At 45.3% G+C, this 21,378-nt stretch overlaps 1 protein-coding gene across 4 annotated transcripts in view; it reads left to right on the top strand.

The window, feature by feature from the left end:
• The window catches only part of KATNAL2 (katanin catalytic subunit A1 like 2), a 60,513-nt gene that overhangs the window by 6,720 nt on the left and 32,415 nt on the right, over positions 1-21,378 (top strand). For 3 of the 4 annotated variants that reach the window (XM_073584768.1, XM_073584769.1, XM_073584767.1), the window contains exons 2-7: positions 8,173-8,243; positions 10,983-11,149; positions 14,847-14,892; positions 15,059-15,182; positions 15,339-15,434; positions 20,134-20,232. In XM_073584768.1, coding sequence (XP_073440869.1) covers positions 8,173-8,243; positions 10,983-11,149; positions 14,847-14,892; positions 15,059-15,182; positions 15,339-15,434; positions 20,134-20,232 — 603 coding nt within the window. The remainder of the gene's footprint in view (positions 1-8,172; positions 8,244-10,982; positions 11,150-14,846; positions 14,893-15,058; positions 15,183-15,338; positions 15,435-20,133; positions 20,233-21,378) is intronic. The other variant, XM_073584770.1, reaches the window with a different exon arrangement.

Genomic DNA, 21,378 nt, shown 5'->3' with positions numbered 1-21,378 from the left:
ATCGCTGCCAGAGGTCCGGACCTAGGCCTGATGTCCGGAGCTGATGTCCGTAGCCTGATTCCTGGACCCTGTCGGTTGATGCCAGCACCCCGGATTCCGATGCTATTGAACCTGTCCCTGGCGTGCCCTCGCACGCGCAGGCCACCGTCCTTGTGCTCCTCCCTGGCGTGCCCTCGCACGCGCAGGCCTCCGTCCTTGTACCCATCCCTGGCATGCCCCTCGGCATGCGCAGGTCTCCGTTCTGTGGATATGATCCTGGCGTGTCTCCTTGCACGCACCCTGTTTTGTCTCCTAGTGTTTCTGCCGGATTCCTGAAGCCTGCTGACTACTGCCGGAGGTCTGGAGCCAGATGTCTATACCCTCATGCCTGGACCCTGTCAGCCCTTGCCAGCCTTCCGGAGTCCGATTCCTCGTACCCTGTCTTGGACTTTGGCGTACCCTTGCACGCACCTTGTTATATGGATTCTGTGTGTTCACGTTTGGCACCTGTTATACCCTGAAGAGTTCCTGATGCCTTGGACCTCGGCGTGCTCTTGCACGCATCTTGCTTTGTGTTCTTCGTGTGTTCACCTTTGCACCTGTTGTTCCCTGAAGTGTTCCTGAATGAAGTTTACTTGAACTAATGCCTTGTCTCGTCTTGTCTTGCTCCCTGAGCCGGCCGTCTGGTCCAGCTGCCCTGGTGGCTCACCCCCTTGGTCTTGCCCCTGACACTCCCTGTATAGGGGGTGGTTCCTCACTAGGTCAGCTCGCCCTAGGTGGGTGGGTGCCACGGCCCAGAGGGTCCACTCATTCAAAGAAAAACGACTTAAGCTGACACTAGTCACACAATGTACCATAACTGTCCGGCATACAGTCCCACGGCGTAACCCACATCTGGGGGATATACAGTTTACAATCGGGAGCGGTGCTAATGCGACCGCCCCGTCTGTAAACCTCTGATGAATGAATGAGAAGCTGCCGGTGGCAGCATCAGTGATGTCAGCACGGCCTCACAGCCTGACCTGTGATGAACTCGGCAGCGTGGGAAAATGAACTGTCATTTTCCCTCGCTCAAGAGTTCACTGCGGGTCAGGCTGCGAGGATGTACTGACGTCACTGATGCTACCGCTCGTCGCGGCCACATGATCCCAGTTCCTGTGCGCCTTACAGGTTCTAAGGGGCATTTTGTTTTGTGGCTGACAGCCCCTAACTAACCCTAATTTGAACCTTTAATAATCGCAAGGGCCATACGTATTATTTTGCCTAATATTTACTGAAGGGGCATTTCTCATGCGGGTCACCAATCCGGAAATTAACACAACGTGCGTTCCACCAACCGGAAGTATCACATATGATCCTCATGAGCCTATTCTCTTACCGCATGGATGAGTCTATTTGCACATGGCATCTTCAAGGATGTTGTTTAGCACAGGGGCAGCTATGGACCGCCCTTGTCAGGGCGGGAGTCTTTTTGGGATAGACTATTGTTAGCCCCATAGGAATTGACAGGGTATTGTCGGTCCTGTAATCGCCTCATGATTCGCCTTGGTACAAGACCATCTCTCCCCCCTCCCACAGCCGTCTAATTGGTGAGACCGTTCCTTTTTTTTATCCTCCCGGAAATGGTCCAAAAACGCAATGGAATCCTTATGCAAGGTAATTCAATGACGATCCTGAAGTGTTGTGCACATGATCCGTAAATTTCGGTGCGTATTTGCAGTGCGTGTTTTCTGCAGCATGTCATTATCAACATGGGTTTACGAGGGATCGTTCCTGTTAGACTAATCTGATAAGCTTTTATGAAGAAGTAAGTTCTGGACTGGACTAAGGGAATGCAGTGGACGTGGTGTACATGGACTTTTCAAAAGCTTTTGATACGGTGCCACACAAAAGGTTGATACATAAAATGAGAACAATGGGGATAGGGGAAAATATGTGTAAGTGGGTTAAGAGCTGGCTCAGGGATAGGAAACAATGGGTGGTTATTAATGGAGCACACTCGGACTGGGTCACGGTTAGCAGTGGGGTACCACAGGGGTCAGTATTGGGCCCGCTTCTTTTTAACATATTTATTAATGACCTTGTAGGGGGCATAGAGAGTAGAATTTCAATATTTGCAGATGACACTAAACTCTGCAGGGTAATCAATACAGAGGAGGACAATTTTATATTACAGGAGGATTCATGTAAACTAGAAGCTTGGGCTGATAAATGGCAAATGAGCTTTAATGGGGATAAATGTAAGGTGATGCACTTGGGTAGAACGAGCAGATTGTATAATTATGTGCTTAATTGTAAAACACTGGGCAAAACAGTCACTGAAAAAGACCTGGGTGTATGGGTGGACAACAAACTCACATTTAGTGGCCAGTGTCAGGCAGCTGCTGCAAAGGCAAATAAAATAATGGGATGCATTAAAAGAGGCATAGATGCTCATGAGGAGAACATAATTTTACCTCTATATAAGTCACTAGTGCGACCACACTTAGAATACTGTGCACAGTTCTGGTCTCCGGTGTATAAGAAAGACATAGCTGAACTGGAGCGGGTGCAGAGAAGAGCGACCAAGGTTATTAGGGAACTAGGGGGTCTGCAATACCAAGACAGGTTATTACACTTGGGGTTATTTAGTTTGGAGAATCGAAGGCTTAGGGGTGATCTTATTACAATGTATAAATATATGCGGGGACAGTACAAAGACCTTTCTAATGATCTTTTTACTCTTAGACCTGTGACGGGGACAATATGATGTTGTAATGAGTGATTCCCTACTAAAATTTAAGAAGGGACTGGATGCCTTTCATGAAAAGTATAATATTACAGGGTATATACACTAGTTTCCTTAATATTGCGTTGATCCAGGGAGCTAGTCTGATTGCCGTATGTGGAGTCGGGAAGGAATTTTTTTCCCCAATGTAAAGCTTACTGTTTGCCACATGGGTTTTTTTTGCCTTCCTCTGGATCAACATGTTAGGGCAAGTTAGGACAGGATATGGGTTGAACTAGATGGACTTAAAGTCTTCCTTCAACCTTAATAACTATGTAATTCTTTTTGCTATTCTGCAGCTTTTCCGCACTCTCAGACTTCAATTGAGTCAGTCAAATCCGCAGCTGAAACGCAGGTGTAAAAATGTTTGCGGATTTTCTGAGTTTTTGTATTGTGTTTTACCGTCTTTCTATGGTGTTTCCCATGCTGCCATCTGCGTGACAGCGTGTGAAACACCAGTGTGGTGGTTCTTATCGGCGGTAACACTACCACTGGTCAGAGTGCTGCAGGATCATGCGGTCATGGGTTAGTGTGATCCCGCAGCTGTGACTGTCACCCACAGTAACGCTACCGCCTGTAAGTCCGTCGGTCAGAGCGCTGCGGTATTCCGCAGCTGTGACTGGCACTGGCTGTGACTGTCACCAGCGGTAACGTTACCGCAGTCTGTCGATCAGAGCTCTGCGGGATCATGCTGTCAGATGTCAGTGTGATCCCTCAGCTGACTGTGACCCGCAGTGGTGACCTGCAGTAAAAAGCTGGCGCTGGCCGATGAGACTACTGCTCCCATCAGGCTACATCTGCTATCATTGATAACAGTGACAGCAGGTGCCGCTGATGGGAGAAGTAGTATCATCTGCCGGCCCCTTTGCTCACAGTTAAAAAAAAAAAAAAAGTAAAATTACATACATATTCACATAAAAATTAAAAAAAATACACTCACCTAATGCCAAATCCCTGATACCCTTGTCTTCTAGAAATAATGTAAAATAATAAACCAACATATACTCACCTTTCTGCAGTAATCAAGATTTTCCCATGGCGATCTCATGTGTAGAACAGTCACATTGGGAGATGTGACCACTCTACCCGGCTGCCGGCGATATACTGACAGGAGGTAATCGCTCCCGCAGTGTATCACTGAGCTGCTGTGAGAGTTCACCGGAGTTCATCAGCTCCGGTGCTCTTACTTACAGCACTGCTGCGTAAGAACTTTCCCACGCAGCAATGATGCCGTAAGGGAGAGCAGGCTGTCTTTGAGAGCAGTCACATCACTGATGTGACTGCTCTCAAAGTGCACAGGATCGTCGTGTGACACTATGGATTATCTTCTCAGCGGACAGGTGAGGAATATTGTGGTTTATTATTTTATTTTTGTTGGAGGAGACGTTGGCTTCGGTGGATTAGGCGTTCATTGAGTATGGTTTAATTAAGATTCATTAAAGGAGTCTGCCACTATTTCAAATAAAGGACTTTATTCTGGATGTCTATGTTTTTATACAATTTCACTATGGGGTTACTAATGGATAGGTGTTTTATAGATGCCTCTCCATTACTAACCAGTGGGCTTGATGTCACCTGACAATACAAAGGGGACATCAACCCCACAAATATGAAACCCACTTGCCACTGCTATAGCGCAAGTGGGAAGAGCAAGGCTAAGCACTAGATTTGGCACATCTTACACAGTTGTGGCCAAAAGTATTGACACCCCTCCAATTCTGTCAGATAATACTCCGTTTCTTCCTGAAAATGATTGCAAACACAAATTCTTTGGTATTATTATCTTCATTTAATTTGTCTTAAATGAAAAAACACAAAAGAGAATGAAGCAAAAGGCAAAACATTGATCATTTCACACAAAACTCCAAAAATGGGCCAGGCAAAAGTATTGGCACCCTCAGCCTAATACTTGGTTGCACAACCTTTAGCCAAAATAACTGCGACCAACCGCTTCCGGTAACCATCAATGAGTTTCTTACAATGCTCTGCTGGAATTTTAGACCATTCTTCTTTGGCGAACTGCTCCAGGTCCCTGATATTTGAAGGGTGCCTTCTCCAAACTGCCATTTTTAGATTTCTCCACAGGTGTTCTATGGGATTCAGGTCTGAACTCATTGCTGGCCACCTTAGAAGTCTCCAGTGCTTTCTCTCAAACCATTTTCTAGTGCTTTTTGAAGTGTGTTTTGGGTCATTGTCCTGCTGGAAGACCCATGACCTCTGAGGGAGACCCAGCTTTCTCACACTGGGCCCTACATTATGCTGCAAAATTTGTTGGCAGTCTTCAGACTTCATAATGCCATGCACACGGTCAAGCAGTCCAGTGCCAGAGGCAGCAAAGCAACCCCAAAACATCAGGGAACCTCAGCCATGTTTGACTGTGGGGACCGTGTTCTTTTCTTTGAATGCCTCTTTTTCTCCTGTAAACTCTATGTTGATGCCTTTGCCCAAAAAGCTCTACTTTTGTCTCATCTGACCAGAGAACATTCTTCCAAAACATTTTAGGCTTTTTCAGGTAAGTTTTGGCAAACTCCAGCCTGGCTTTTTTATGTCTCGGGGTAAGAAGTGGGGTCTTCCTGGGTCTCCTACCATACAATCCCTTTGCATTCAGACGCCGACGGATAGTACGGGTTGACACTGTTGTACTCTCGGACTGCAGGGCAGCTTGAACTTGTTTGGATGTTAGTCGAGGTTCTTTATCCAACATCCGCACAATCTTGCGTTGAAATTTCTTGTCAATTTTTCTTTTCCGTCCACATCTAGGGAGGTTAGCCACAGTGCCATGGGCTTTAAACTTCTTGATGACACTGCGCACGGTAGACACAGGAACATTCAGGTCTTTGGAGATGGACTTGTAGCCTTGAGATTGCTCATGCTTCCTCACAAGTTGGTTTCTCAAGTCCTCAGACAGTTCTTTGGTCTTCTTTCTTTTCTCCATGCTCAATGTGGTACACACAAGGACACAGGACAGAGATTGAGTCAACTTTAATCCATGTCAGCTGGCTGCAAGTGTGATTTAGTTATTGCCAACACCTGTTAGGTGCCACAGGTAAGTTACAGGTGCTGTTAATTACACAAATTAGAGAAGCATCACATGATTTTTCGAACAGTGCCAATACTTTTCTCCACCCTCTTTTTTATGTTTGGTGTGGAATTATATCCAATTTGGCTTTAGGACAATTCTTTTTGTTTTTTCATTTAAGACAAATTAAATGAAGATAATAATACCAAAGAATTTGTGTTTGCAATCATTTTCAGGAAGAAACTGAGTATTATCTGACAGAATAGCAGGGGTGTCAATACTTTTGGCCACAACTGTAGATGTGCCTTTTCTGGGGTGGATGAGAGCTGATGTTTTTAGTCTGGGAGGGTCCAATATCCATGGCCCCTTCCTAGGTTATTAATATCAGCCCGTAGCTGTCTGGATACCCTTTGCTGGTCATTAATTTTAAGGGTACCCCATGTCATTTTTTTTGGGGGGTCCCCTATTTTAATAGCCAGTAAAGGCTAAGTGTCACGATCCATTTTTGGATTTGTGGCAGATCTGGTTCCATTCAATTAAACCTTTTTTTCCTTTCAGGCCAGTGGGGGTTAATGTCAGTTTTTCCCCGCTGGCAATTTGGTGTTACTGCAGTGCTGCTGGGTGAGCTGATGTGGGTGGTGACCACTCCCACCATCCTTTAAAAGATCACCTGATGCATCAGCTGATTGTTGGTGATAGAGTTTCTCTGGCGACCGGCCAATGTGTGAGGAGCTCTTTGGTGCCTGCGTGTATCAGCTGCTAGAGGTCCTGGTGTCTTATTAGGCTTCAGTGTCATCTGCGGAGTAGAGCTGAGTAGCAGCATCAGGAAGCTAAGTGAGGTGTTTTTTCATCTTGTCCCTTTGGTGTTCGTCATTTTCCCCTGTGTGTATTATCTGCAGAGGTGAGGCTATTGCTCCTTGCAGGCCAGTGCACTAGCCAGGGCAGTAACAGGTGACTACTAGGGGCTAGGTTTGTGACGGTGGCAGGGGAAGGACCCACATAGGGCGTTAAGGGAGTGCAGGGACAGGCTCAGGTTTGAGCTCAGGTGGTGACCAGCCATCATTCCCTATGGGTAGGGCATTCCTCTCTCCTTTTCAACCCTGTTGTTTGTGAGTTGTGCCGTTCGCTGACTCACTACCCATTGGGTCAAGTCACACCGTGACAGTGACACTGTGACACTAAGTATATAGCTGTGAACTGATATTAATAGCCTGGGAAGCTCCATGGCTATTACCAACATCTGCCCCCAGCCGTCGGCTTTCCCTCTGCTGGTTATTACAATTACGTGGGAGCACACTCAATTTTTTTTTTTAAATTAGCAGTTTCTTTCTGGTTAAAGCCTATGTAGGATTGTTCTGTTAGTGCTCCTACATAAACTGGTGACATTGTGTGTGTAGGTTTGTGTGTATGTTTGAGTTTACTTATCGGCTTAGTAATGAGAGTGTGGGGCTGAAATCTTTTCATTACTAATAGCCTAGAGCTGCATGTCAATGACAGCTGCTGCCCTAATCCCATTACACTGATGCCACACTGCATCAGCATGAAAAAGGTGGTGTTGAGCCAAGAAATTACATTACAAAACTTTTTTTTAGAAAATATATTTAGCTCAAAAAAGCATTCATTGCTGTACAAAAATGCATACAAAAACGCACCAAATAGTGTCAAAAACGCGTTTTATTTGCCGTAGCGTTTTTCCTGCCAAGAGATGCAGAAACCTTGCAGAAATTTGTGTAAGCAAATACTCAATGTGCGCATATAGCCTTAGAGAGCCCAATGTGCTGCTGTACTTGTTCTTGTACTTGCTGCACAGCGTCCTGCCCGCTCAGGTCGTTACATCTGATTTGTTTTTTTGCAGCGCATGATGCAGGTAAGTTTAGGGGGTCCCTAATCCTCGGAGCAGCTCTGCTCTTACCTTACATGTATTGGAGACTCTCCGGCCTTCTCTCTCGTTAATAAGCTTTGCTTAATGACTTCTGCACTTAGTGGTGTTAATTGCTTGTTTTTCTTTTTACAGTTTTTATTCCTGTTTTGCCTATTTTTTTGCACACTAATTATTTGTAGCAGTTTCTTTTAATGGACTCATTAGTTTTCACGCATATTATCTTAGTTAACGCTCAGGCGTTTTATCAGTAGAGTGATATTCGCCGCTCTCCTCGTGCTCATTACTCACTCGGATTATACAGTGTCTCCAAATTCGATAAATATAAAGTTAAAGCTACGGTAACGGGAAACCTTTAGCCTTTCATCTCTGGTCAGATTGGTATAAACTGTGTTTTTCTGGAATATGACCACCACCACAATAGCCTCAATACGGGGTGACATGTTGTGATAAATCCAGGACTAGTAGATAAGTTGGGCGATGGGTTTCTTCAACCACTTTGCATAACTATGTCTCATGTCCTTCTAGGATGAGCAGCGGGCGGAGGCTCGGAAGAAGAACCTGCTCATACTCATCATGCATTACATGCTGCAGGAGGGGTGAGTATTGTCCAGGTATATAGGGTATGATGTGATCGGATTCTTGGAGGGCTTGTCCAACATTACGGTTTTCCTTGAATAGGTCGGTAATATCTTATCATTGGGGTCCAAGAACCAGACCCTGGTGCAGCGTCATTCCCCCACCGATATGGTATTGATGACCTATCTGTATGGTAATCATGGAAATCAACTTTAAGGATACTTTGAATTGTAGAAATGTTCCACTGGATTTTCTAAAAATGGGAAAGAGAATGTGTCATCAGAAAGCATCCTTTTGCTTAAGTTAGTACCATAGTTAGCAAGGCCGAAAAAAGACATTTGTCCATCCAGTTCAGCCTATATTCCGTCAGTATAAATCCCCAAATCTACGTCCTTCTAAAGAACCTAATAACTGTAAGATACAATATTGTTATGCTCCAGGAAGACATCCAGGCCTCTCTTGAACCCCTCGACTGAGTTCGCCATCACCACCTCCTCAGGCAAGAAACTCCAGATTCTCACTGCCCTAACAGTAAAGAATCCTCTTCTATGCTGGTGGGAAAACCTTCTCTCCTCCAGACGCAGAGAATGCCCCCTTGTGACCGTAACCTTCCTTGGTATAAACAGATCCTGGGAGAGATATTTGTATTGTCCCCTTATATACTTATTGTGATGTCACGGATGACTGGATACTCCGCCTCCAGCAGGGCGAATTTCTATGACACCCGTGACCCTGGATACACCGCCTCCAGCAGGGCGAATTTAAGCAATGAAACGTGCAGCCGGATACACCGCCTCCAGCAGGCGAATTTCAATAGTTACACGTGTATCTGGATACACCGCCTCCAGCAGGGCGAATTTACAGAGATAAGGGAAACACCAGGGAAACCGATACAATGGAGGGCCCTGCAATAGGGAACGGGGACGTGGAGACCTCCTGCACTCCCCTGAGTCAGTGTATCTACAAACCTGACGGTCCCTAGGCAGGTTCCACACCTGGCGATGAGCAGGATACTTAAAAACCCTCGCTCGCCCTGCACCTATCCCTTTCTAATGAGTTGGACGGTGCAGAAACTAATCCCACCACTGCACTAAAACACGCATAAGGAAAGTTACAAACAGGGAAAAACCACTTAGCTTTGCTCTGTTGCTATTGCTCCCAGCAACAGAGTCCAGCACCTGAGTGCAGCTTTCCTCCTGAATAGCTGCTACTTCACCAAAGCTTTGTCAGAGCTGCAAGGAACTCCTCACTGTTGCTCCTTCACCACCAGGACTCTGACTGAGCTGCAAGGAACTCTTCTCTAGCTCCGTCCTCCACCAAGGATGGTTGGAAATGAACAATATCACCAACAGTGAGTGAGACCACCTGACTCTCCTTTATAGGAAAGAGCCAGAGCAATCACACCTGCTAGTGATTCCCGTGAAATAATACTAGTCACCACCGGGGGCAAAACTAGAACTAAAGACACCACTGTGTAATGACCCTAATGGCCACCGGGGGCAAAACTAACTTTAAGCAAACAGCTTAAAGGAAAAAAAAGGTTACATGTGCTTTTATCTGTCACAATCCAGCATGGATCGTGACACTTTTACATGGTTATTAGATCGCCCCTCAGTCGTCTTTTTCTAGACTAAATAATCCTAATTTTGCTAATCTCTCTGAGTATTGTAGTTCCCCCATCCCCTTTATTAATTTTGTTGCCCTCCTTTGTACCCGCTCTAGTTCCATTATATCCTTCCTGAGCACCGGTGCCCAAAACTGTGCACAGTACTCCATGTGCGGTCTAACCAGGGATTTGTACAGAGGCAATATAATGCTCTCATCATGTGAGTCCTGGGTGGGAACTTTGGGATTTTGTCTTTTTTTATATTGATCGTGATCTGCAAAAACTAAGAAAAAAATAATTTAAGTACCTGATTTAATCAATAGTTTATTTTTTGATGACACATTCCCTTTTTGCTTTCACTATAGAATATACAGACATGACAAAAAAGACGGGGCGCCCGTCTTTTGTTTGCCCAGCCTTGCTTGACTCGACATGTGCGTCACGCCACAGCGATGACGTCGCACCAGGTCAGCTAATCAAATGCAGAACCTTGGATGCCATCAAGGGGTTCTCAGGGCCCCTGGCCTACAGATTACTGTTGCCGCCAATGGACCGAGCCCTGGTAACTAATTTGCACCAACTCTCCTATCAGAGTGAGACCTCGCGTGTTATCAAGAGATCTCGGTTTTTGCATTAACCCAGTGCTGCTGTTGTGAAATGTTGGCAATTTTCTTCCCCCAAATCTAGAAGGTGGTTATTACTCCCCTTCTCCAAAAAAAAAAAAAAAAATCCTGTGCACCCTCATGCGGGTGCGCGGCACTCATCATTGCACTGCCACTGCAGCAATCCGAGTGACTTCAGCTGCAGATCTTATAGTAAAATATCGGTGAGCGTTCCCCAATGGTTCAGTCATTGGGGTCCAGCCGGTTTAGCTCACAGATGATTGTCTTGATTGGGTACAAATGTACCAAACCTTCAGCTGTGAGAAGCGTTAGGTCTGTAGAGGGGTCTCAGCCACTGGATGTGAACATGACCTTTCCCATTCAGATACAGCAAGAAAAGATCTAAAAATAAAAATGGTGATGAATTGAAGGACAATGGGGCAGTTTCTTCAATAGAGCACAGTCATGTGTCCGCCCATAGTGATAATCGAAGCAGGAATGTACAGTAAGTAATCCAATGAGTGACACTGACCTATTCACCTTTCTTCAAGTTACGTGGACTCGGCGAATGCCCTAGAGCAGGAAAGCAAACTAACCCTGAGAAGATTTGAAGTCTGCGATAACATTGACCTGGAAACCATCCTCATGGAATATGAGAGTTACTATTATGTCAAATTCCAGAAATACCCGAAAATCACCAAAAAAGTTGGAGAAAACGGTGAGTTTTACTGCCGGCGCCTGGCTACAACAGCAGCAACTGGAGCCAGCTCCGATCACTGCTGTGTAGAAACATGCCTTAGCCAATGTAGGGAGATCCAAACGGGGGTCCGTGTGGTCAAAGATTATGGGTCAATTACCCAAGTTATGGCATCAGAGGGTGCCATGCCAGCTGGCAGCACCGTTACCACCATCCTTCATTCATCATTTATCCGTCCGCTGCCACGATAGGTGGTGAGTTCTCCTTCAATAGAAGTCATCAAACAGAGGCTGGACAGACATCTGTCTGGGATGATTTAGTGAATCCTGCTTTGAGCAGGGGGTTGGACCAGATGGCCCAGGAGGTCCCTTCCAAGTCTACCATTCTATGATTGGAGAGTCGTTAGTTTCATTACACAATGCAGTAGTAAAGTCCTGAAGCATTTACTATCAGCGCGCAAATCATTGAAGTTTCAAGGTGGTGGGTGAGTAAAAAAAAATATTAAAAGAAAATTTTTAAAAAATTATTTTTTTTTAAAATCTGAATCATCCCTCCTTTTTCCAGTACAAAAATAACTGAAAAAAACAAGCACTTTTATTGTCAGTATTGCCACCTCAGCAACAGTCAGATAAAGTGAATGCCATAAAGAGAAAAAAAAGTAAAAAAAAAAAGCAAAAAACACAGAAATGCCTTTTTCCTTTCCCCCCCAAAAATGTGATCAAAACATTGCATGCGCTCCAAAATTGTACCAATAAAAGAAGATGGAGCCTGATGAAGACCCCAAGTCGAGGTGGAAACGCGTCGCTCTTACACCAGTAAAGGTTTTGTGTTAATTCACATTCCTGTCCATGTGGAGGTTGGCTTTATTATGAGTACATTGCTTAGTAGCGCTTACTAGTTCCTCTACAGTTCCTCCTGGCACTTTTCTTTTTTGTCTTCCTAAAATGGTACCAAGAAAACTATAGCTTGCAATGCAAAAAAAACAATCTACCCGGTGGTCAGTCGACGAGAAAATACATTTACGGGCGCCACAGAGTTCACAAAAGAAGAGCATCTGTAGTGCTTCCACGTGAGAGTGAGCCACCTAGTACTGGTGGTAGGGCCCCAGTAATGGAGTGTCCACTGTACCCTTAAAGATTTGAAGTTATACCCTTTCCATAATATAGGGGATGACTTTACAATCCCTGGGGGGTCTGACCACTGGGACATCCACAGTTGCTGAGAATGACCCCCGTCTAAACAGAGTAGAAGTCGAGCATTCTTGACATCTTCATTCATTCTCTATGGGACTGCTGGAGATAGTCGAGCGCACTGTACTCTACTGTGATAGGCAGCCCCATAGAAAATGAATGCTTGATGTCCACCCCATTCAGGCTGCAATGTTCTTGGGATCAGTGGGGGTCCCAGTGGTCAGACCCCCATCAATTGTGTGGTTATCTGCCATACTATGGATAGACGGCCAGTGACAGCGATAAATTGTCAACCCTTTTGCACCCTTTGCACGTTTAATTCCTTTGTGTGTATTGGACCAACACAAAAAAAAAAAAAAAAACAGAGAAAAAAAAGCAAATTGGACATAATTTTGCACAAACCCCAAAAATGGGCCAGACAAAATTGTTGGCACTTTTCCAAAATTGTGGGTAAACAACTTTGTTTGAAGCTTGTAATGCTGGTTGAAACTCACCTGTGGCAAGTAACAGGTGCGAGCAATATGAAAATCACACCTGAAAGCAGATAACAAGGAGAGAAGTTAACTCAATCTTTACATTGTGTGTCATACTAAGTATGGAGAACAGTAAAAGGAGAAGAGAACTGTCTGAGGACTTGAACCAAAATTGTTGTACAATAGCAACAATCTCAAGGTTACAAGTCCATCTCCAGAGATCTTGAGGTTCCTTTGTCCATGGTGCTCAACATAATCAAGAAGTTTACAACCCAAGGCACTGCAGCTAATATCCCTGGACGTGGATGGCAGAGGAAAATTGATGAAAGGTTATAACAAAGGATAATCCGCGGATGGTGGATAAGCAGCCCCAATCAAGTTCCAAAGAAATTCAAGTTGTCCTGCAGGCTCAGGGTGCATCAGTGTCAGCGTGACCTATCTGTCGACATTTGAATGAAATGAAACACTATGGCTGGAGACTCAGGAGGGCCCCACTGCTGACACAGAGAGATAAAAAAGCTAGACTGCAGTATGCCAAAATGTATGTGAGGAAGCCAAAATCCTTCTGGGAAAGCGTCTTGTGGACAGATGAGACCAACATAGAGCTTTTTGGTAAAGCACATCATTTTTCTGTTTACCGGGTTGGAGACACTGCGGTCACCTAGCACTTGACTCCTATCAGGTAAAAAAAACATATGCATTAATCCTTCTATGATATTACAAAGCTGCACATGTTATGTATTTGGAAGCTGGGTCTAATTATTCCAATCCAATACTCTTATACAAATGAATGTAGTTTCTATGTAATAAACAAAAGAACTGAGGCACATTACAGGCAGCTGTTACTATTCATGATCCTGTGAGTCTGCACGCTCCTGACTCTTGCAGTAAAAGGCATATAGCCAAATGGGTTCATAGTTTGTTGCAATTCCTATTTAAAGTAACTTTACCTTCTGCAAGTAGTCATAATTGTCTTCTCAGGACCAATGAAGGCTTCATGTGCATACTTTACCTTGATTATTTAATTACAAGAAATGGCTTTATGTCTAATATACACCCTCCTCTGCATCTCCTTGTTGACACGAGGCATCTCTTTTAATTTATTTTGTAATTATTGATTATTGTGTTTTTGAGGATCTATTAATAAATTTTTTTTCGAATTCTACTTGTTGATACAGAGTCTCCTTTTTTTCTGGATTTTTTCTGGTTCTGCTTTTCTTACAATTTCACGGAGTGTGACCTGTTTTAAGGTTCTATGACTAATATTAATACGCAAAAACAGAATGAGGCCTACAAAGAAAAGAACACAGTACCTACAGTCAAATATGGTGGAGGTTCAAATATGTTTTGGGGTTGTTTTGCTGCCTCTGGCACTGGACTGTGTGCAAGGCATTATGAAATCTGAATATTACTGGAGGATTTTGGGTCGCAATGTAGTGCCCAGTATCCGAAAGCTGGGTTTGCGTCCTAGGTTAAAGGTATTCCAGCAGGACAATGACTTCAAACATACTTCAAGAAGCCCTCAGAAATGGATGGAAACAAAGTGCTGTAGAGTTCTGAAGTGGCAGCAATGAGTTCGGACTGAAATCCCATTGATCACCTGTGGAGAGATCTTAACGTTGCTGCTGGGAGAAGGCGCCTTCACATATGAGAGATCTGGAGCAGTTTACAAAAGAAGAGTCATCCGAAATCCCAGCTGAGAGATGTAAGAAGCTTGTGGATGGTATAGGAAGGCATTGATTGCAGTTATTTATTCCAAAGGGTGTGCAGCCAAATATTAAGATGAGGGTGCCAACAATTTTGTCCGGCCCATCTTTGGGTTTTGTGTGAAATTAAGTCCAATTTGCCTTTTTTTCCGTAGTTTTTTTTAGTGTTTTTCCAATACACAGAAAGAAAATAAACGTGTATAACAAAATATGTGTAACTGCAATAATTTTCTGGGAGAAATACTTCATTTTCTGGAACAATTTCAAGGGTGCCAACACTTTCGGCCATGACTGCATTTATATATAGTCACAGATTAATCTGAAAAATGCAACTTTTTTTTTTTAATAGATGGTAAAGTGTTCCTAAAGCCTCGAAGTGGAGGAAAATTGAGAAGGTAAGTCTGCTCGTTATGGCCTCTCATGAAGCATTACTCACATACCGTGTTACATGTGTAGCTCAGTCACAGTATTCATGTATTCAGAAGCAGCACAGAGTATTTTAGCGTGAAGTTGGGATATTAGGGAAATGATTGGACATTACATTTCTCTCCTTTCTTCCAGAACAGCCAGTAATTCCTCCCAGGGTCTGCCGAGAATCACCAACCATAATATCATCCAGCGCCCAGTGTCCAGGACACACGCCAGGATGGCGGAGAAAGCATCGACCAGAGAGATCTCCAGACAGGTGAGGGGATCTGAAATCACCAGGCGGGCGCGCTGTACCCCTGAGACTGCTGGGACGTGTTGTTCGCCCTGTAAATATCGTTAGGGTCTAGTGTTGGACAATAAAGAAATCCATTTGCTGAATGTTGCCGAGACTAATCCTTGTCTCATTTTGCAGGAGAACGGTAGCTCCAGTCCTCCGGAGGTCTCAGATTTTGGCTTAAACATTTCAGCTTTAAATAAAAATGGAGGAGAAGGCGTTTCACAGCGAAGGGTCAGTACAATTCACTCAAAGCAAAACGAGAATAAAGGAAAAGTTTCAGCAATACCGTAACCTCCAGAACCAGTGTGTGTGCAAGAGATGGGCACGCCGGAAAAACTATTAGGATTCCTTGCCACGATATTAAAGGGGGCTTCCACATCTGTGTAAATATCCGGAGGCCAGGAGCTTCTCACAGCTGAGAGTTTGCTACAATTGTATCCAGTCTGTGTAGTTTTTTTTCTTTCAGTAAACCAGACAGCCCAGGCGTCAGGGTGACATGTTGTCCCACAAAGGAGTTCTGGCACAAAGTTTTATTTTTTTTTTTATTAATTTTATACCAAAGTGTCAAATCTATGACACTATGATCACGACAGTGGTAAGGGTGCATTTTCACATTGCTGGAACTACATTATACTGTCTCCCAGCGTTAGTTAATGTCCCCCATTGTGCCTGCCCTGATACATTGTAGCAAACTATCTGGAGTGATGGAGAAGGGACACAAATGTTAATCAATGAATTCCAATTTCTCATTCAGTCCCAATACCACTGGTGTAAAATATCTGGTGCCTCGACACCCCCCTCCCCTCCCCCCCTCTCTGGTGTAATATCCAGCCCCCGTTGCATAACATCCAGACCCTCGTCCCCAGTTGTATAACATCCGGGATATCACACCCACACGGTGTATAATTTCTAGCCCCCCCATCCACCAGGTGTTCAACATTTGGGCCCCACATCCCTGTTGTGTAACATCCGTCCCCTCGCTCCCCCTGGTGCATAACACCTGGACCCTTTGCCCCACTGTATAACATCCGGCCACTAGCCCCTGCCTCTGTATAATATCTTGCCCCAGTGTATAGCATACGGCCTCTCGCCCCCAGGGTGTAACATTTAACCCCCCCCACCATGCTGTCTGCCTTGAATAATACGTGACAGAGCGGCCGGTGGTGCAGAGCTCACCGATACAAGCGCGGTCCTGTAATAGGAGCCAATGGTGTAACAAGTCCGTTCATGACATTTCTTCACCCTAAATCCTCCCTCATCACCTGTGAGTGATGTTATTGAGAAGTGGAAGGAACCGCAGCAACTCAGCCATGAAGTTGGGACCCCATAATGTTACAGAATGGGGTTACCGAGTGCTAAGGAGCAGAGGGCACGAATAGTCACCATTGATCTGCTGACTACATAACTGCAGAGTCCAGACCTCTGGTGTAACCATACCTCCCAACTTTTGAAGAAGGGAAAGAGGGACAAATTTTAGGTCACGCCCCCAACTACACCCCATTTCACGACTAGTCACACCCATGTCCACTCCCAGTCGCACCCATTTAGCACTGCTGATCACACTGACTGCTATTAGGGGCATAGTGGCTGGCATTATGGGCACAGTGGCTGGTACTGTGGGCACACTGACTGGTACTAAGGAAAAGAAAGAAAGCAAACAGAGAGAAAAAAGAAAATAGAGAGAAAAAGAAAGGAGAGCGAGAGAGAAAGAAAGAACAGAGAGAAGAACAGAGAAAGAAAGAACAGGGGGGAAAGAAAGAACAGAGAGCGAAAGAAAGAAGAAAGAAAGAACAGAGAAAGAAAGGAGAAAGAAAGAACAGAGAAAAATAAAGAGGGGAAATAAAGAAACAACAGAGAAAAAGAGAGAGAAATAAAGAACACAGAGGAAAAAACGGGGACAGAAAAAAGAACAGAGAGAAAGAAAGAGGGGAAAGAAAAAAGAAAGAACAGAGAGAGACAACAGATAGAGAGAAAGAAAGGGGAAAGAAAGATCAGAGTGAGAAAGAAAGAGGGGACAGAAAAAAAGAACAGAGGGAGAGCGAAAGAAAGAGGGGAAAGAAAGAATAGAGAGAGAGAGAGAGAAAGAAAGAGAAAAAGAAAGAAAGAACAGAGAGAAAAAGAAAGAGGGGGAAAGAAAGAAAGAACAGAGCGATAGAGAGAAAGAAAGAGGGGAAGAAAGAACAGAGAGAGAAAGAAAAAATGAAAGAAAGAACAGAGAGAAAGAAAGAGGGGAAAGAAAGAAAGAAGAGAGAGAAAGAAAGAAAGGGGAAAGAAAGAACACAGAGAGAGACTGAGAAAGAACAGAAGGAGAGAAAGAAAGAAGGAAAGAAAGAAAGTACAGAGAGAAAGAAAGAAAGAGCGGAAAGAAAGAGGGGAAAGAAAGAACAGAGAGAGAAAAAAAAGAAAAATTAGAGAGAGAAAGAACAGAGAGAAAGAACAGAGAGAGAAAGAAAAAGAGAGGGAAAGACAGAGCAGAGAATGAGAAAGAAATAGAAAGAACAGAGAAATAAAGAAACAGAGAGAGAAAGATTCTATAAAGATACTATAGCAGCCCGACTCCCATTGTAATGCCCACCTGAGCCCCCCGATGCAGGACATATCATGATCCGCTCACATGGCCGGCATCCCTGATTCCAAGGTGATCCTGCTGTCCGCGCTGTCAGAGGAGGACACGGTGATGGATCTGAAGCATTCCTGGTTCCGTCACAATCTCCTCATGAAGTTACCTCATTTCCGGTCAGCTTCCAGCACATCACTTCCGGTGGAACGTCATGTGCGAGTTTTAAAGTGCTCCTTGGGGCTCCGCCGTGTACTCCTGTGTCTGTGGGTAACGCCCACTTTGTATGCCTCGTACACACTTGGCTCCGCTCCGTACATCCAGTACACATATGGCTCCACTCCGCACACACACTGCTCCGCATACCCCATACACGCGCCTCCGCTCTGTACACCAAGTACACACACAGCTCCGCTCCGTACACCTCGTACATGCGTGACCCCGCTCCGTACACCTCGTACATATGCGGCTCCGCTCCATACACCTCATACACATGCGGCTCTGCTCCGTACACCTCATACACATGCGGCTCTGCTCCGTACACCTCGTACACACGTGGCTCCGTCCACCTTGTACACGCGCGGCTCCGCTCTGTACACCTCATACACATGGGGCTCCTCTCCGTACACCTCGTACACGTGCGGCTCCGCTCCGTATACCTCGTACACGCGCGGCTCCGCTCCGTACACCTCGTACACGCGCGGCTCCGCTCCGTACACCTCGTACACGTGCGGCTCCGCTCCATACACCTCGTACACGCGCGGCTTCTCTCCGTACACCTCGTACACGTGCGGCTCTGCTCCGTACACCTCGTACACGTGGCTCTGTACACCCTGTACACGCATGGCTCCACTCTGTACACCTCATACACACAGGGCTCCGCTCCGTACACCTCGTACACATGCGGATCCGCGCCGTACACCTTGTACACGCGCTGCTCTGCTCCGTACACCTTGTACACGGGTGGCTCCACTCCGTACACCTCGTACACGTGCGGCTCCGCTCCGTACACCTCGTACACGCGCGGCTCCGCTCCGTACACCTCGTACACGCGTGGCTCTGCTCTGTACACCTCGTACACACACACAGCTCTGCTCCGTACACCCCGTACACACACGGCTCTGCTACATCCACACTGTAAACCTCTCCTGAACCCCACACAGAAACTTTACCTTATCCAGCATGACAACCAGCACAGCAGACCAGACTCCTGCAGAATGCAGACAGACATGGAAGCAGACACACAGCCCCTGATCATGTGACCCCTGACTCTTCCACTCTCACAGGTCCTGTGCGCACAGACAGAACACACACAGCCCAGCCACATCATTGCAGGCTGCGGTGCGTCTATCTGGGACGGCGAGCATGGTGTCGGTGGATGGGTGGCGTGGCGGCTCAGTGCAATGTGGGAAAAATACCATCCCGGGCGGGATGCGGGAGGGGGTGTCAAAAATGGGACTGTCCCGCTAGAATCGGGACGCTTGGGAGCTATGGTGTAACATCAGCATAAACACTGCACCCCCCCACCGGGAGCTTCATGGCCGAGCAGCTGCATGCAGCCGTACATCACCAAGCACAATGCAGAGCGTCAGATGGAGTGGTTTAAAGGCACTATCACTGGAGTCTGGAGGAGACGTGTTCTGTGCAGTGATGGATCACACTTCTCTATATGGCATCTGATGGAGGAGTCTTGGTTTGGTGAAGGAGAACGTTATCCCCTGACCTCATTGTGCCACCTGTACAGATGGTGGAGGAGGATAATGCTATGGGTTGTTATCAGGGGGCGGCCTCGGCCTCTTAGTTACAGTGAAGGGAAATCTTAATTCTTCAGCACAAGACATTGTGGAGAATTGTAGCTTCAGCTTTGTGGGAACAGTTTGGGGAAGGCCCTTTTCTGTTCCCCATGACTGTGGCCAGTGCACAAGCTCCATACAGACATGGAAGGCGGGAGAACATGACGCCCAGCCTCATCCAACACTTATAATGGAGATTGTGATCCCGACCTCTCCCCAACATCAGGGTCTGACCTCACAAATGCTCTTCTGGATGAAGGGGAAAAAATTCCCTAAATCTTGTAGAAATCCTCCCCAGGAGAGCCAGAGCCGTGATATCTGCAGAGGGGAAGACTGCATATTAATGTCTATGGATATAGGATGGGAGGTCAGAAAGCTCCTGGAGGGGCATGTGGAGGGGACACATACTTTTGACATCCTTATAAAAAAAGGTTCACAGTGTTCCCCTTACCTCTACAATACCGTAATTAGAATTTCTTTTCATCCCTTTGGTAAATCCTCCTGTATACATGGTGATGATACAAATTACACATTGTTGTACTTGTTTCTCTTTATGGTTTATGTTTTATGAATTGCGCAGGGACAGATCATTGACTTTCGTGGAATGATCCAGGACGCAATAAAGGGGGCGTCCAACGAAATCGCTATGAACACCCTGAACTACAATCCTGACCCTTCTGTAAGTTTCACTGTCGGATTATACATTGTATGGGGCAAATTATAGGACTTGACGTTCCCAATCATCGGCTCATGGAAAAAGTGGCAGCGATTGACCGATGAACAAACAAGCCAACTATTCTTTAGCTGATTTCATCCATTATGTGACCTAAATTACACACGTGGTCAAAATTGTTGGTACCTCTCGTTTAATGACAGAAAAACCCACAATGGTGACAGAAATAAATCTGACAAAAGTAATAATAAATCAAAAATCTATGAAAAGGAACAAATGAAAGTCAGACATTGCTTTTCAGCCATGCTTCCCCAGAATAAAAAAAAAAAAATAAAACTCATGAAATATGCCTGGACAGAAATGATGGTACCCCTGAAAATAATTTGACAAAAGGGACATGTTAAATCGCGGTGTGTCCACTAACTAGCATCACAGGTGTCTACAATCTTGGAATCAGTGAGTGGCCTGTATAGAGGGCTACAGATACTCACTGTGCTGTTTGGTGACATGGTGTGTATCACACTCAACATGGACCAGAGGAAGCGAAGGAAAGAGTTGTCGCAGGAGATAAGAAAGAAAATTATAGACAAACATGTTAAAGGTAAAAGTTATAAGACCATCTCCAAGCAGCTTGATGTTCCTGTGACTACAGCTGCTTTTCTCCTTCAGATGCAGAGAGTGCCCCCTTGTGACCGTCACCTTCCTTAGTATAAACAGATCCTAGGAGAGATATTTGTATTTTCTCCTTATATACTTATACATGGTTATTAGATCGCCCCTCAGTCGTCTTTTTTCTAGACTAAATAATCCTTATTTTGCTAATCTCGCTGGGTATTGTAGTTCCCCCATCCCCTTTATTAATTTTGTTGCCCTCCTTTGTACCCGCTCTAGTTCCATTATATCCTTCCTGAGCACCGGTGCCCAAAACTGTACACAGTGCTCCATGTACGGTCTAACCAGAGATTTGTACAGAAGCAGTATAATGCTCTCATAATGTGTATCCAGACCTCTTTTAATGCACCACATGACCCTGTTTGCCTTGGCAGCTGCTGCCTGGCACTGGCTGCTCCAGGTAAGTTTATCATTAACTAGGATCCCCAAGTCCTTCTCCATGCCTGATTTACCCAGTGGTTTACCGTTCAGTGTGTAATG

This window comes from Dendrobates tinctorius, unplaced genomic scaffold (genome assembly GCF_039654945.1).
Source record: "Dendrobates tinctorius isolate UK_male_01 unplaced genomic scaffold, ASM3965494v1 ptg000085l, whole genome shotgun sequence".
Classification (NCBI taxonomy): Eukaryota; Metazoa; Chordata; class Amphibia; order Anura; family Dendrobatidae; genus Dendrobates; species Dendrobates tinctorius.
This window is presented reverse-complemented; position numbering and strand designations above follow the sequence as displayed.